This window comes from Giraffa tippelskirchi, chromosome 11, assembly GCF_054371585.1.
Source record: "Giraffa tippelskirchi isolate mGirTip1 chromosome 11, T2T-mGirTip1v1.2.pri, whole genome shotgun sequence".
In the NCBI taxonomy this organism is placed as follows: Eukaryota; Metazoa; Chordata; class Mammalia; order Artiodactyla; family Giraffidae; genus Giraffa; species Giraffa tippelskirchi.
This window is the reverse complement of record NC_137285.1, coordinates 37,650,500-37,666,844: the sequence shown is the minus strand read 5'-3', so window position 1 is coordinate 37,666,844 and position 16,345 is coordinate 37,650,500. Positions and strand designations below refer to the sequence as shown.

Here is a 16,345-nt window from a genome sequence, read left to right as displayed (position 1 = left end):
TGAAGACTTTGAATTTCTGTCTTTATGACCTCAACGTGCACTTTTCCCATTATCCTGCAGTAGAAGGAAGCTGAGACACAGCCTGGAGGGGTTTAGGGGAGACAAGAAATGCTGTAGCTTATGCTAAGGCCAAAAGTAACTCTTGTGAAGGTATGTTGTTGTAGGACTGGTTTACAATAATTTAGTTCTTTATTGTATGGCACTAGTGTTAAAGAACCTGCCTGCCAATGCAGGAAACATAAGAGACACAGTTTTGACCCCCGGGTCAGGAAGATCCCCTGGAGAAGGAAATGGGAACCCACTCCAGTATTCTTGCCTGGGAAATCCCGTGGACAGAGGAAGCTGGTGGGCTTCGGTATATGAGGTCTCAAAGGGTTGGACAGGACTGAAGAGAATGAGCACACACACAGAGTTCAATGTAAACCAACAAAGATCTTAATTTATTTTCTGACTCAAGAAATTTACTGTTTCAAATTACTGGTATAAACAGATCATTATTATCTAAAATCTCAATCAATTGTTGCATTTGTAAAGCTGAATTATCCCCATTTGATTTTGTGAATCTTTTTTTAACCTCTTCCTGAGATTTACTATGATCATAAGGAACTGTGTTGTGGGCTGCTAGATAGAATATGATGATCTAGTAATAGTTCAGAAAGTGAACTCTGAACATAGTTCCCTTGGACATGAATTTTGATCTCACTCAAGTACTTAAATTCATAAAATTTCTTAACCTTTCTAAGTCTTCTCTATCTATAAAGTATTATGCATGTATGTATTCCTTTCATTTGGTAGTTTTTGAGTTTCAAATGTAAGTTCAAAAGCACCTGGCATTGTAATTAGTATGTGATATGAATTCAAATGGAGAAGGCAATGGCAACCCACTCCAGTCCTCTTGCCTGGAAAATCCCATGGATGGAGGAGCCTGGTCGGCTGCAGTCCATGGGGTCGCTAGGAGCTGGACACGACTGAGCGACTTCACTTTCACTTTTCACTTTCATGCCTTGGAGAAGGAAATGGCAACCAACTCCAGTACTCTTGCCTGGAGAATCCATAGACGGGGGAGCCTGGTGGGCGGCCGTCTCTGGGGTCGCACAGAGTCGGACACGACTGAAGCGACTTAGCAGCATCAGTAACAGCATGAATTCAAAATTTAGGTTTATGTTCATAACAGTATACACACATAGCTATAATAAACTATCATTTTTAATCTAGTATAATCCATCTTTATATTTGGGTGCGTGCATACATGCTAAGTCAATTTAGTCATGTCCAACTCTTTGCGACCCTATGGACTGTAGCCCACCTGGCTCTCTGTCCATGGGGATTCTCCAGGCAAGAATAGATTGGGTTGCCATTCCCTCCTCCAGGGGATCTTCCTGATCCAGGAATCAAACCCACGTTTCTTATGTCTCCTGCATTGGCAGGCGGGTTCTTTAGCTCTCTCATCACCTGGGAAGCCCTTATATTTGGGTAAAATGAACTAACAGATAGAAACATGGATTAAGTAGGTAAAAAAATTTCTGAACTCAAGCTTATGTCCTAGATAGAAGAAAGATACTTGTAAAAGTAAATGCAAAACCAGGCCCTATATTTAAGTGCTAACTGCTCTGAAACTGCTCAGAAGCGTTGTTTCAGGAATTCAGAAGACAAAGAGATTGCTTTGGACTAGGAAAGCCTTTCCTGAAGAAGAGTAAACTTAGGTTAAGATTTAAAGGGGTTACTCATTTAAAAGGGTTACTCATCTCACAATAGGGCTTCCTCAGGTGGTGCAGTGGTGATGAATCTGCCTGCCAGCGCAGAAGATGCAAGAGACTCCCTGGGTCAGGGAAGATCCCCTGGAGTAGGAAACAGCAACCCATTCCAGTATTCTTGCCTGGGAAATCCCATGGACAGAGGAGCCTGGTGGGGTACAGTCCATGGGATCACAAAGAGTTGGTGGTGACTGAGCACACACACATCTTACAACAGTAATAAAAAGGGAGAATGAAGGTATTCTAGGCTAGGAGTCAACTTGCTATAAAGGATCAGTAAATATTTTTAATTAGTAAGTATTTTAGTAAATATTAGTAATATTAGTAAATATTTTCAGCTCTTTACACCATCAGATCTCTGTTGCAACACTCAGCTTGCCCTTGTAATGCAAAATCAGCCATGGACAAAACACACATGAATAGGAGTGGCTATGTTCCAGTAACACTTTGTTTACAAAGTAGGCTCTGGCCCGAATTTGGCCTGTAGGTTGTATTTGGAGAACCCTGCTGTAGGATAGAGAAGGACTTGAACAAAGCCAGAATGCTTGGGAAAGCACAAATCCTTTTCCCAGGAGCAGAAATTGATCCAGTGAGGCTGAAAGTTTGGCTATACATTGAAGATTTGTGCAGAATAAGCTTGGAGAGATGCTGGGGCCGTTTATGGAGTGGCTGGAATATGCAGACTAGGCCTTATGCCCTAGGCAAACTGAAAGTTAAAAGCTTTTGAGGAGGGGGAGAGTTTCATCGTTAAAGCTGAAATACAGAGCAAGGGGGTTCATATTACTGCCATTGTTCTTTCATTCACTGACTGACTCTGCTTCATCCAAATTGCTTCCTACAAAGTTGAGAGGAATTATCATAAAATGTAAACTAGTCGTGTTACTGGCCACCTTAAAACATTTCAGTTGTTTCTCCAACTAGATGCAAAAAACAAATGTGAATCTTCTCATATGGTATACAAGGCTCATTCCTAACCCACACAAACCATACTGAATAGCTTTATTTTTCTGATGCTATGTTTTTGCATAGCTTTACCTTTGTACCTGTTTCTGTCTTGGCCTAGAATGCCTTTCATCCTTTATTTGTTCATAAACTATTCCTCTGTCTTTCCAAAAATCATCAGTTAATCAAAGCTTCTACTTATTTCCTCAGGTTTCACTGACTATGCTCATGCTTCCACACATTCTGTGTTTAAACTATGCTTGTTACAAGATACTATAGTTGTAATGCAGCAAAATTACTTTCTATGTTAAAGTGTTCTCCTTATGAGAACTGAAGTGCTTAACTCCTGAGAACTTAACAAAGTACTGGGATGTCGTAAGGGCTTCAAAATTATACAGGATGCATGCATGCTAAGTCGCTTCAGTCAGGTCTGACTCTTTGCAACCCTATGGACCATAGCCCACCAGACTCCTCTATCCATGGGATTCTCCAGGCAAGAATACTGGAGCGGGTTGCCATTTCCTCCTCCAGGGTATCTTCCTGACTCAGAGATCGAACCCAAGTGTCATAAATCTCCTGCATTGGCAGACAGTTCTTCAACACTAGCATCATATAGGAAGCCCTTATACAGAATAGTATGGTATATAGATTGGAAGGATTATAAAGCAGAGTCATAAAAGTAAATTAATTTTTATCATGTTAATCTTGGCATGACATAATTATGGATTGAATTAGGATCTTGGCTGGAGGAATACACAGAAAAGGAATACAGAGGTGGAAAAGGTGACTGTTAGCCATCAGGACAGGAAGACAAAGAAAGTGAGACAGTATCAGTAAAAGAAAGCAGAATGCCAAGATGAGAAACAGGAAAGGTTAGGAGCTTCTGATATGTTGTGCTTATGATTCCAGGAGAATCTCTAGGCAGAAGTGCCTCGTGGAGAATTACAAATATGGGTGGGAATCTCTGGAATCGAGTCAGAGTTGACAAAACAAGTTTGGAGGTTTTCTCCATAGTTTTCTAGGTGTTTTCTGCATAGGTGCAGCCATGGAAATGGGTAATTCTCTGTTTTTTCTCTCTCTCTCTCTGTCTTTCATACACACATGAAAATAAAGAAAGAAAAATGCTGAGAAAAAGTGCTGTGGGGAATGTCCCGATTACTAGGAAGAGAGAAAGAGGAAACCCAGACGGCAAATTAGAAGGTGTGGTTAGAGATCCAGAGTGAGAAATAAGAAATAACATTGACATACACACTGAGGAGAAAATAAAATGCCAGTCAGAAAGGATGACCTGTGATGCAAACGGTAAAGAGAAACAAGGATTCAGAAATCACTGGACTTGAAAAATTTCTGTAGAATATTCAAATAGTCTTTTTTGGTAAAGCAATGGAGGAGAAAGTTTGATTGAGAGATTTTAAAGAATAACTGGCAGGAGAAAGCTTTGAAGTAGTAACCCACCCTCTCAAAAATGAGGGGTAAAAAATGTGAGTAAAGAATATTCTAAAGTTCGAAAGAATATTAGAATTACTTATTTAATGTGTTTCTTTAGGTGCCAGTCACTATTATGTTGGAGATGTTTTTTCAAGAAAGAATATATAGGAATAAAATAGTTATTAGAATGCTATAAAGAAAAACACTAACATAAATTTAGTAATTTTAATATCACAATTATGCATAAGAGACATTTGCGCATATTAACTGATTTCACATATGGGCTTCCCCAGGTGACACTAGCAGTTAATAACCTGCCTGCCAACACAAAAGACATGAGACATGGGTTCAATCCCTGGGTCAGGAAGAACCCCTGGAGAATGAAACAGGAAAATACTTGGCACCTAGTAGGTGGTCAATATATATCAATATTTAATTCTCACAAATTGGAAGGCAGCAACTCTTAACTCCACTTTTACTGATAGATATACTGAGCCTCGGGTGTGCGCACACTGTCGCTCAGTTGTGTCCAACTCTTCTGTGATCCATAGACCATAGCCCACTAGGCTGCTCTGTCCATAGAATTCTCCAGGTAAGAATACTGGAGTGGTTTGCTGTGCCCTCCAGGGGGTCGTCCCAACTCAGGGATCAAACCCACGTCTCTTATGTCTCCTGCATTTGCAGGCAGGTTCTTTACCCCTGGCACCACCTAGGAAGCCCCATACTGAGCCTTAAAGATACTAAAATGACTTTCCTAAGTCATGGAAGTAAATAGGAACTGGAACTCAGTACCAGATATTCTGAGCATTTCTGTAGGGATAAAGATGTGATCCAGGAAAGTGGGATCATCTGAAGATCCAGAGAGAAATGTAGTAACTGTTGAATTAAAGATCTGAAGGAAATCTAATGGGATGTGATCAAGAGCACAGAGTAAGGGATTTACCTTTGGACGTTCACTCTGCTGATGCAGTTTTGTGACTTCTCCAATGTTATGACATAAAAGAATTAAAAGTGTGGTTTGAATGGACATTTTGGTCAGTTGGGGGAAAACAGGAATACATTTCTATAAAAGCTAAATTCTGGGATGGGTGTCTGGGAAGCAAAGATAAAAACTAGATAAAGACTGGGAATTAACACAGGCTGGTTTACTACAAGGGAAAATATTAAATGTTATGTAAAGTGTAAAACTCAAAATAAGTACACCATCCATTAAAAGGTATAACTTGATCAAGCTGGTTGAAAGAAGAATATAAACAAATATTTGTTGGATAGCTGTTGTGTAAAAGATCACATTAGACTATACACGAAAATTAACATCACACATAAAAGTTTGTGCTTTTAGAGAACCCATCAGTAGTTGGGTAAATGGCTTAAATACATAATATTTAAGTAGTCAGTATGGAAATTAATACATAAAATCTCTATTAACCAAAGGAGAAGATGGATTTTCTCCAGGATTCCATGAATAGCAAGAAGTGATTTACATCCAAAATATATATTACATTAAAAACAAAGCAAGCCAGAGTATATAAGGTTGAGGTTGGCATAATGATTTAATAGAATGGAAAAATATTTTTCATTTAAGTTGTAATAAGATGGGAATACCAGACCACCTGACCTGCCTCTTGAGAAATCTGTATGCAGGTCAAGAAGCAACAGTTAGAACTGGACATGGAACAACAGACTGGTTCCAAATCAGGAAAAGGAGTATGTCAAGACTGTATATTGTCACCCTGCTTATTTAACTTATACGCAGAGTACATCATGAGAAATGCTGGACTGGATGAAGCACAAGCTGGAATCAAGATTGCTGGGAGAAATATCAATAACCTCAGATATGCTGATGACACCACCCTTATGGCAGAAAGTGAAGAAGAACTAAAGAGCTTCTTGATGAAAGTGAAAGAGGAGAGTGAAAAAGTTGGCTTAAAGCTCAACGTTCAGAAAACTAAGATCATGGCATCTGGTCCCATTACTTCATGGCAAATAGATGGGAAAACAGTGGAAACAGTGGCTGACTTTATTTTGGGGGGCTCCAAAATCACTGCAGATGGTGACTGCAGCCATGAAATTAAAAGATGCTTACTCCTTGGAAGAAAAGTTATGACCAACCTAGACAGCATATTAAAAAGTAGAGACGTTACTTTGCCAACAAAGGTCTGTTTAGTTAAAGCTATGGTTTTTCCAGTAGTCATGTATGGATGTGAGAGTTGGACTATAAAGAAAGGTGAGCACCGAAGAACTGATGCTTTTGAACTGTGGTGTTGGAGAAGACTCTTGAGAGCCCCTTGGACTGCAAGGAGATCCAACCAGTCCATCCTAAAGGAAATCAGTCCTGAATATTTATTGAAAGGACTGATGCTGAAGCTGAAACTCCAATACTTTGGCCACCTGATGCGAAGAACTGACTCATTGGAAAAGACCCTGATGCTAGGAAAGATTGAAGGTGGGAAGAGAAAGGGACAACAGAGGATGACGTGGTTGGATGGCATCACTGGCTCAATGGATATGAGTCTGAGTAAACTCTAGGAGTTGGTGATGGACAGGGAGGCCTGGCATGCTGCAGTCCATGGGGTTGAAAAGAGCTGGACATGACTGAATGACTGAACTGAACTGAATTGTCCTAATTTAAAAGTGAATATGATAATTTTTGCAAGATAAAAATAGTATCAATTTGAATTATATCTGACTACATGAGACAATAGTTATTTGAAGAGTTTTCACACATAGGTTTTAGCCCAGGGACTCTGGGCTGGGCATGGGAGCTCTGACAAACAAAGTATTAAGTCATGTAAGTAAACAGTGATACATTGCCACTTCAAGGCCTGGCTTTTAAGAACATTAGCAACTTTCATCTGAGGTTCTTGGAACCCAGAGGTTTTTCTACCATATAAAGAAGTCCAATTACCCTGCTGAAGAACCATATTTAAAAGCCCCGAGACCGCAAGATCAGATAAGGGGCTCAATGGAGCCTGATGTTCCAGCCATCCCTGCCAAGGCACCATGCATGTGAGTGAAGCCATCTTGGGTCCTCCAGACAGTCACCAGGCAAATATCACTAAGCAATACTAGTCAACTACATGAAGCATGAAAATCTCCTCCCCCTGACCTATGTCCTAATTCCTAAATTACCGAAGAATGAAATGCAATAAGAATATAAATGAAATTAATAAGATAAAATTTTAGAACAACAAGATAATTATTGTTTTAATCCTCATTTTAGGCATAGTTGGTTATTTAGCAATAGTTTCTGGTGGCTCAGACAGTAAAGAATCTGCCTGCAATGTAGGAGATCTGGGTTTGATGCCTGGGTCAGGAAGATACCCTGGAGAAGAGAATGGCCAGTATTCTTGCTGGGAAAATTCCATGGACAGAGGAGCCTGGTGGGCTACAGTCCATGGGGTCACAAAGAGTCGAAGATGACTGAGCAACTAAAACTTTCACTTACTTTCAGTCACAATAGGGTTAAGTATTAATGCTATGGCGTCTTCAATGAAATGAAGCATTATATGCATTTCATTCAAAGACCAATGTTTAATGAGAAAAGTAATCAAAATTTACAAAGGAAAAGGCACTGACCTGATAACTGCATTGGTTGAAGCATCAATATCTGAGGCATTTACCAATATAACATCTGTCCCAGTTGGTGCGTCTTCAGGAATTGTTGTGAAATACATTTTACTGGCAAAAGTGGGGACATTGTCATTGATGTCATCCACTATGACATTGATTGTTCCAGTTCCAGTCAGGGCAGGGGATCCTACAGGGAAAAGAAAACTAAGTCTTAATGTTCATAAATCACAAAAATAATAGCAAGCCTAACAATGGGTTGTAGACAGAACTGCTAAAGAGAATGTAGAAAACACCCCAAGGTAATAGACATAGACAGGTGATTGAGTAATTTTTAGTTTTGTTACAATAAAAATATTTTTATTTAGGGACTAATATTCCAACTCTTTCCTAGTGATACTGCACAAAAAGAATATGTCAACCTCCTAGTCTATTTTAAAGGTACCCATCCAGCAATGTAGAACACAACAGTTTCATTTGAATGCCACAAAAGAGGCACTACTGGTTTCTCTAAAATTACAGTAAAATAGCTCAAGCTGGATTTGGAGCATCCCTCTGGATCTGGAATAGCAGGCCAGCTGACAAAGCAGAATTAAAAACTGTATTCCTAGATGTGACTATCAATGTTATCATAAAAAAAAAAATTAACTGAGTTTTGAGGCCTTTAAATCCCTTTTTCTGTACTAACGTATATTTCTTTGCAGAAAATTTAAAAAAGAAAGCACTCTGACCTTTCACTTGCTGGAAATAGTATACCAATGAGATGACTTGGAATCATTTCTGTTGCATTTATTTAATGTTTAAGGTAAATATGAAACAATTCATTTTTATTTCCTGTTTCAGTGCCATTATCAGCATATAGTGAAAATGCAGCATTTAACAAAACCCTGGCATACACTATACTACACAGGGTTAGAAGGCTCTTGTGTGGTGAAGGTAAGATGTCATATTTAGTTGATTCTGTGGGTTATCTCAAAGGTAAATGGCAAATCATCTGCTTTTAGTTGTTTTTCAGAATCATTTTTCAAACTTTAATATACCAAAATAGAAATAATGAAGGTCTGCTTACCTATATTTATCTAAAATAAAATAAGGCCCTGGATACTCTCACTTTAAGATACAACTTTTCTTCCCATAAAATTATTTCCCATTAAATGAAGCTTAAATTCTACTTACTTTTGGTATTCCATATTTTGTAAATAAAGCTATTCTTTCATTTACTCATTCATTTCTCTGTAAAATGTTTACGTATATCTCCCTAATATCATGGAATGGTGTTGAGATTCACAACCTTCCAATATTATTTTTTGTAATAATATTCTTATGATTTGCTAATATGTCCCTATTGCTATTCAGCCTTTTCCTGTGTTCTTTGATTGTCATTACTGATAGCATAGTACCAATCAATTTTATGTTCTAATGTATGGGAACCAAAAATCAATAGACTAGAAATTTATGGAATGCAGTGGTTTTTGTGCTCTATGCAAGGAAGCTCAAATTCTATGTTAGATGAAAAATGTGTATGACCACTTGAACTGGGCATTATGACAAGGTATGGTATTTCCTGGAAATCTACTCAATTAAATTTAGGCTGCAAGCTGATCTCTGTTGCCTTCTCTGTGAGACAATTTATGTCAAGAATTACATTTATATTAACATATTTTAAAATTAATTTCTGCAGATATCTTACCTTTTAGGTGTTGGATTTTATATTAAAGAAAAGAAACTAGTTCTCGCTCTTTGCCTTTTTTGCATAATGAACTACAAATATTAAAATATTGCACTTGCCTTTTCACTAGTCACTCAAAAAATGGTAGGATAGTATCATACATAATTCACATTCAGAACAGATTTAGAAGTATTATAAACACTGAAGAAGCACATCAAAATAATACTTTTAAAATCTCACTCAACATAAACATTTATTGAATCTTTAGGCATTCATGTACTGGTTTAAGAAGTTTACCTGAATTGTCTACTCTTCATAAATGAGTATGGCTGTTACCTCCATGTTACATATAAATAACATGAAAGAAAGGGATAGAAAGGTTGAGCAACTTTTTTAGGGCCATTGACCCAGTGAGGAATGGAACTAGGTTTTGACTTGAATGGGGAGCTCTCGACCACTGACATAAAAGCCAGAAGGTGTTGGCAGCAGGGCACATGCTGCTCAGTGAGATGTTCTGGGACTCTGGACAAACCAGTCTCAGGGAGCAACACGAGGCACAATCTAGAGAAAAAGGCCCATCTGTGGGGGACCTCAGCTATTGTCCAGGTTAAGCTTGTGTAGCATTTGGGGACATCTGTCTGGCCATAAATTTTTAATTTTTCACAGCACATGTTAAAGCCCAAATCAATATTTTCTGAGTTATTATGGATGACCAATGTTTGGCTTAAAGCTCTGAAATGTGTGTTTAATTATACACAGTTTAATGAAATGGAAGTTAATTGTGTGAATGATGTTAGTATCTCTCCCATTGTCTGCTTGAAAAAAAGAAATAACTGGAGCTTATCTGTGCATTTGTGTGGACAAAAGGGGATGTCATGGGAAGGAGGGGATATATCTGATGAATCATGAGAGGGGATAACTAAATCAAGGTCCCAGATATCATGAAAGGCTCTTTTATCTCTATTACTAACACTGTATTCCACTCACCAAATCTGTCTCCTTATATGCAAAATGGGAATAATGAGAAAAAACCTACCCCAATAGAGGTGTGGAGGGGAATATAACATGTTTAGGATACTGCCTGGTACATAGTTAGAACATATTCTATATTACTCTTCGTTGTTGTACTTGTTTTAGAAATCAGGAGAAAAAAAGGAAAATTGACATTTAAAAGGTCAGTTTAATCTCACAGATTACCGTGTCATAATTCTCAGGATTTTTGTCCCCTAACAAAATTTGCAAGTCGGTCCAATGACAACATTATTTAGGAAAAGATTTTGAATCATTCTTTTCTTTTAATGATTTTTTTTTGTAGTTATGAGTAAATGAGACTCAGCTTTCAAAACTTGCCCAGCTTTATATAAGAAGTGTTGAATGGAAAATTTAAAAATGCAAAATTTACAAATTTCAAGTGAGAGAAGACTTGAATATGTCTCATATGCTCTCTAATCAACAAGAAATAACTCAGCAACTGCCAAATGGTATTCTAAAGTGTCTGACGACACACATGAAAAACCTCATAAAATGATGACTAACTCATTGGGTCAGGAACATGTGATTTCTTTCCTTGTCTATAAACTACATAAATGTTATTGCTGATGTGTTTTCTGAATTAGTAAGAAAAAAGAAAAAAACAAAAAACCAAAAAAAACAAAACATTGTTTACCTAGGAAAATATTCAACAAATTCAGTCTCATGGTTTCCATACCAGAGAACAACGAATTTTTCCACAAGCTCTTGAAAGCACACCAGCAACAGCATATGGTCCTGGCCTGAGAAGTGGCCCCACGGTAAGCCCATATCCACATGGGGCATCTTCTCAAGACAAGAACCATCACGAGTCCCCTTTCCTCCACTTGTTAGCAGCCACAGCCCACTTTAACAGCGCTTGGGGTTCTTCTCTTCCTATTTTCTTCAAGAATTGATAGAGTGACCCGATCTCTACAATGGCCTCACTTTCTTGTTGCCCCAGGGGATGGGCATGCAGGTCTTATTTACTTTTAAAGTTTTACAAGGAAATTGAACAAAGACATCATTCTACATTTCTAAGTCTCTTACTGGGATTTAACTAACTCTGAACTCTGCCTCCAATATTTCTCTTTTATTCTCAGGGTGGGGCCTTCCACCGCTCAGCTCACTCTAGCCTCAGACTGGTCCTCCACAAGGCCCTGCCTCTCAGCTCTAGGCAGGAAGATGAAATCAAGGGACAGAAAACAGGAATGCCCCCTGATTTTGAGTGAATAAGCCTCATATCCCAGATGGCTTCGTGATAAAGAACCCACCTGCCAATGCAGGAGAGGCAAGTTCGATCCCTGGGTCAGGAAGATCTTCTGGAGGAGGAAATGGCAACCCACTCCAGTATTCTTGCCTGGAGAATCCCAGGGACAGAGGAGCTTGATGGGCTACAGTCCAAAGGGTTACAAAGAGTCGGACTTGTTGGAGCACAACAACGCAACAAAGACTTGTATCTACAACAGACTTCTCAGATGAAGGACACAAGTTATCTAGTCCTTGGTGCACACAGATTTCATCACTTCCTCATCTCCTTATGGAATGATGAAGCCATGTTTTGTTGCTTTTCTGTGTTTGTTTGCTTGCTTTTGAACCCTTCCTCTTAACCTAGTAAAGGAGTGGTTCTGGTGCTTATGTTTCTATTTCCCAACATCTTTTGGGTTATAGTCCATGTGAAGTGCTACATGATGTTCACTATAACTTTACCTTCAGTTCAGAACTTTCCAGGCTGATACTCCCAACTGACTCTTTGTTCTCTCCTCTTGCAAACGACTAGAGGGCCTCAATATTTGTATGCTAAAAACTCTAGTCTTAATTAGTCCGTGTAAACTTAGCCTGTATATTTGTATATAAATTGAAAAGCATATGTGCATATACATGTACACATATATATTTATAGATACATATTATTGAACACTTATTTGATAATAGTATTTGAGTGGTGCTTCCCAGGTGGCACTAGTGGTAAAGAACCTTCCTGGCAACGCAGGAGACCCAAGAGACATGGGTTCAATCCCTGGGTTGGGGAGATCCCCTGGAGGAAGGCACAGCAACTCACTCTAGTATTCCTGCCTGGAGAGTCCCATGGACAGAGTAGGGGGGCTACAGTCCATAGCGTTGCAAAGAGTCAGACACAACTGAGGCAACTTAGCAGGCATGCATATGCATGAGTATCTTTTATATGTATTACTCTTAATATACAGATTCATGAAGTGGATATTATTATTTAACTATTTTTAATAAAGAACTTTCAATTCAAAGAATTTAAACAATTTATCTACATTTAGCCATAGTAGATAGAGCCTTCCCTGGTGGCTCAGTGGGTAAAGAATCTGCCTGCTAATGCAGGAGACTTGGGAGATGTGGGTTCGATCCCTGGGTTGGGAAGATCCTCTGGAGTAGGAAATGGCAACCCATTCCAGTATTCTTGCCCGAAAACCACATAGACAGAGAAGTATAGTCCATGGGGTCACTAAGAGTCAGAGATGACTTAGCGACTGAACAACAACAACAATAGTGGACAGAAGGAAAGTCAGCTCTGGACTCTTGAAAAAATATATTTTCTCTGTTCATTTGGCTCAGATAAAAGTGTGCGACTCTTATTGCAGATGTTTTACTCATTATTATTATTATTTTTGATGTACTTCTACCATATTCTCTATTAAGTTATAAAATAATTGAGAGCAGAAATTATTGTTTAATTCATCGTTATCTAAACCAATAATGCATAGGTTGTCTTCAATGTTTATTAAGTTCTCCTTTGACTCTATATATGGAAATCTGATATGGTGACTACATGGCTGAAAGTTCAAAAAGCTGATCACTTCTGGGAATAAATATAAGTTTTAGCCCAAGACTAGGGTCAGAGTACAATACTTCTGACAAAGGTCAACTTTTTGGAGATAGTCTACTACTTATAACAGAGGGTCCCAATTAATCCTGAATCCCATGAGAGGAATCAGAATACTTGGGGCCAATATTTTGCTTGGATAGATCTGATAATGATGAATTAGATAGGTAGTGGTGTAATAGGGCAAGATTACTCAGTTTCATCTGGAATTGATTTATGAGAACCAGATGCAATCAGCCAATGAATGGAACTGAAGATGCAAGTGAAATGAAAGGACAAAATTTCAGAAATTTTTAAGTATAGAGGCAAGGAGCATACAGGAAACATGTGAAATACAATCAGAAGTCAGATGATAAAAGGAAGCTCAAATTCATTTTGTAAAAATATTTTGTATTTTATATATCATACATCTGTGTGTGTATATATATGAGAGTAAAAGTGAAAGTGTTAGTCGCTCAGTCGTGTCTGACTCTTTGCAACCCTATGGACTATAGCCTGCCAGGCTCCTCCATCCATGGAATTCTCCAGGCAAGAATAATGGAGTCAGTGGCCATTCTCTTCTCCAGGGAACCTTCTTGATCCAGGGATCAAACCTGGGTCTCCTGTGTTGCAGGTGGAATCTTTACCATCTGAGCCACCAGGGAAGCCTGTATATATATTTTATAAATTATATATATGTATACATATATACAGTGGTGGTTCAGTTGCCAAACCGTGTCCAACTCTTGCGACCCCATGGACTGTAGCCTGCCAGGCTCCTCTGTCCATGGGATTCTCCAAGCAAGAATACTGGAGTGAGTTGCAATTTCCTTCTCCAACATATATATAATAAACGTGGATAAATAGATATGAAACTTCTTAAATTTTTAGAGCGACAGCAAAAAAATACATACGATTCTGAAACGCATATTTTTAATGTGTAAAACCACATCTCACACACACATACACACACACACACACAAAGATTATTCACAGTTTAATCTTCTGATAGCCCATTACACTTGTGTAGTTCCAAACTTTGTCTGAGTCATATTTTATACTCTTAAACTTGGGAAATGATTAAACTGGTATTTCCTTTGAACATTGGTGGCTTAAAAAGATCAAACATATTAAAATAAAGTTCAAGGAAACCTAAAATAAGATTTTAAAAAGAAAAATGTTTCAGGCAACTGCTCTATCAGAAAATTCATCTTCAATAAGTGTAGTGAATGAATCTAAAGAGCTAATTAAAGTTCTAACTGCAGGCATTTTACATATTTAATGTTAGCCCCCATAAATTAAACATACTTTCCTGAAACATGAGAAACTATCCAGCCGCATTAGAATTTTTGCTTAACTGAAATCTGTTGCTTTGTCACAAAGCCGATTTCATTCTTAACATCAAACATTTGGTGGAACAGTCCTCTGACTGGGTGTGTTTGTTGTAATAAACTATTACCTTCTTTTTTATATTTGGAGTAAACACATATTTCTCACAGTAAGTAAGCCATCCCCTGAAAATGTATTGAAACCAACAATTCAGTATTGATTTTAAATTATGTGATTTGACTTAAATTTGAATCCAGAAAATATGTGAATCAAGTAAATATGTGGTAGTATTTAAATATGACCAATAGCATTTATCTTAAAATTTTCATTTTATATTACCACTAATTAGTTCTACAAATACGTTTATATAAATTAGGTAGGTACACACGTAGGTAACATTTTAATCATTTCTCAGAAATCTTTATCAAAAACAGTTTCCTTTTCATAAATTCTTATACTGAAGAATCCGCCTGCAATTCAGGAGGCCCAAGTTCTATCCCTGGGTCAGGAAGATCCCCTGGAGAAGGGGATTTCAATATTCTTCATTTCAATATTCTTCAGTATTCTTGCCTGGAGAATTCCATGGACAGAGGAGCCTGGTAGGCTAGAGTCCATAGGGTCACAAAGAGTTGGACATGACTGAGCAACTATTGTACTAAATAGAGGTGACAAAACTAAAGAAAGAACTTAGCAATGTTATGTAAATAAGACTGAAAAATTGCTCACAGTGTGAATGAAGTTAGTGTCACTGAACTGTACACTTAAAAATCATTAAAATGGTAAATTTTATGTTATATGGATATATTATTTTTAAGAGATTATAAAATAAAATACGATGTAAACCTAATATTTTATCCCCCACACAAAGTAGTGATAAAGACTTAATTTTGGAGAACATTAAAAAAAAGAACCCTAACAACACATGTTGAAACTCTGAAATACTAGAGGCAACCACCAAATTCAAAATACAGCCTGGGTCCTGCCTACTTAGTGAAACTATCAAATTATATATCTTTGGAATAATTATCAAAATAGGCTACAAAGTAAGATTAAGTTTTAACATGATAAAATTAGAAGATTTTTGAAAAGAAAAAATTCCTCATACTAAGCTTACATTATTTTCTATTATATTTAATATTTACCCTTTTGGTAATATAAATATTCTCTTTAATATTTCAAATAGTTTGTTTCCATTTCAAAGTTGGGTTTCCTTCATCTACTCAGATTTATAGCTTAAATTAAGTAAATGAGAAATATACTGAAATTACTTCATCAAATTTTAATTCTATGCAGAATGATAGCAATTCTAGCTATTATTTATTGGAATTTTGGAAGCTTGATCATCTTTCTTTTTGTATTTTTATCTTATGACTATACAAATGTAATACTATGTAGGAAAAGTTGTTTCTACTAAAGTGCAGCTGATTTAAAGAATATTATGTAAATAAGTGATTTATGATAACACTTAGTCACTAATGGGTTTTGTACAAAACTTATTGGAAATAAGAGGAAGTAAAACAATAACCAGTTATGAACCTTGGAAACAAAATTTTCATCTAAGACAAATACTCCAATGGAAATAACCAAAGTTCCTTTGACTCAAATATATAATTAAGTTAAATGCAAGTGATTTCTGGTAACTGAAGATTACCCTAGCACTGTTTGATTTATGGAATCATTGATATCTTACGGAAAGTTTTCAAGCATTTTTCATTACTAAGAATGTTCATCATAACAGACAAGCCAAGTTCTTCTTCAACATCTTCCCACAAATAATACTGACAGAATGCAGTCTTTCTGGAACATTTAAAA

The 16,345-nt window shown here is 37.4% G+C and overlaps 1 protein-coding gene across 2 annotated transcripts in view; it reads right to left on the bottom strand.

Annotated features, from left to right (window-relative positions):
* Positions 1 to 16,345, bottom strand: part of FAT4 (FAT atypical cadherin 4) — a 173,468-nt gene that overhangs the window by 45,405 nt on the left and 111,718 nt on the right. For both annotated transcript variants that reach the window (XM_081538149.1, XM_081538150.1), the window contains one exon: positions 7,704 to 7,884. In XM_081538149.1, the coding sequence (XP_081394275.1) occupies positions 7,704 to 7,884 (181 nt within the window). The remainder of the gene's footprint in view (positions 1 to 7,703; positions 7,885 to 16,345) is intronic.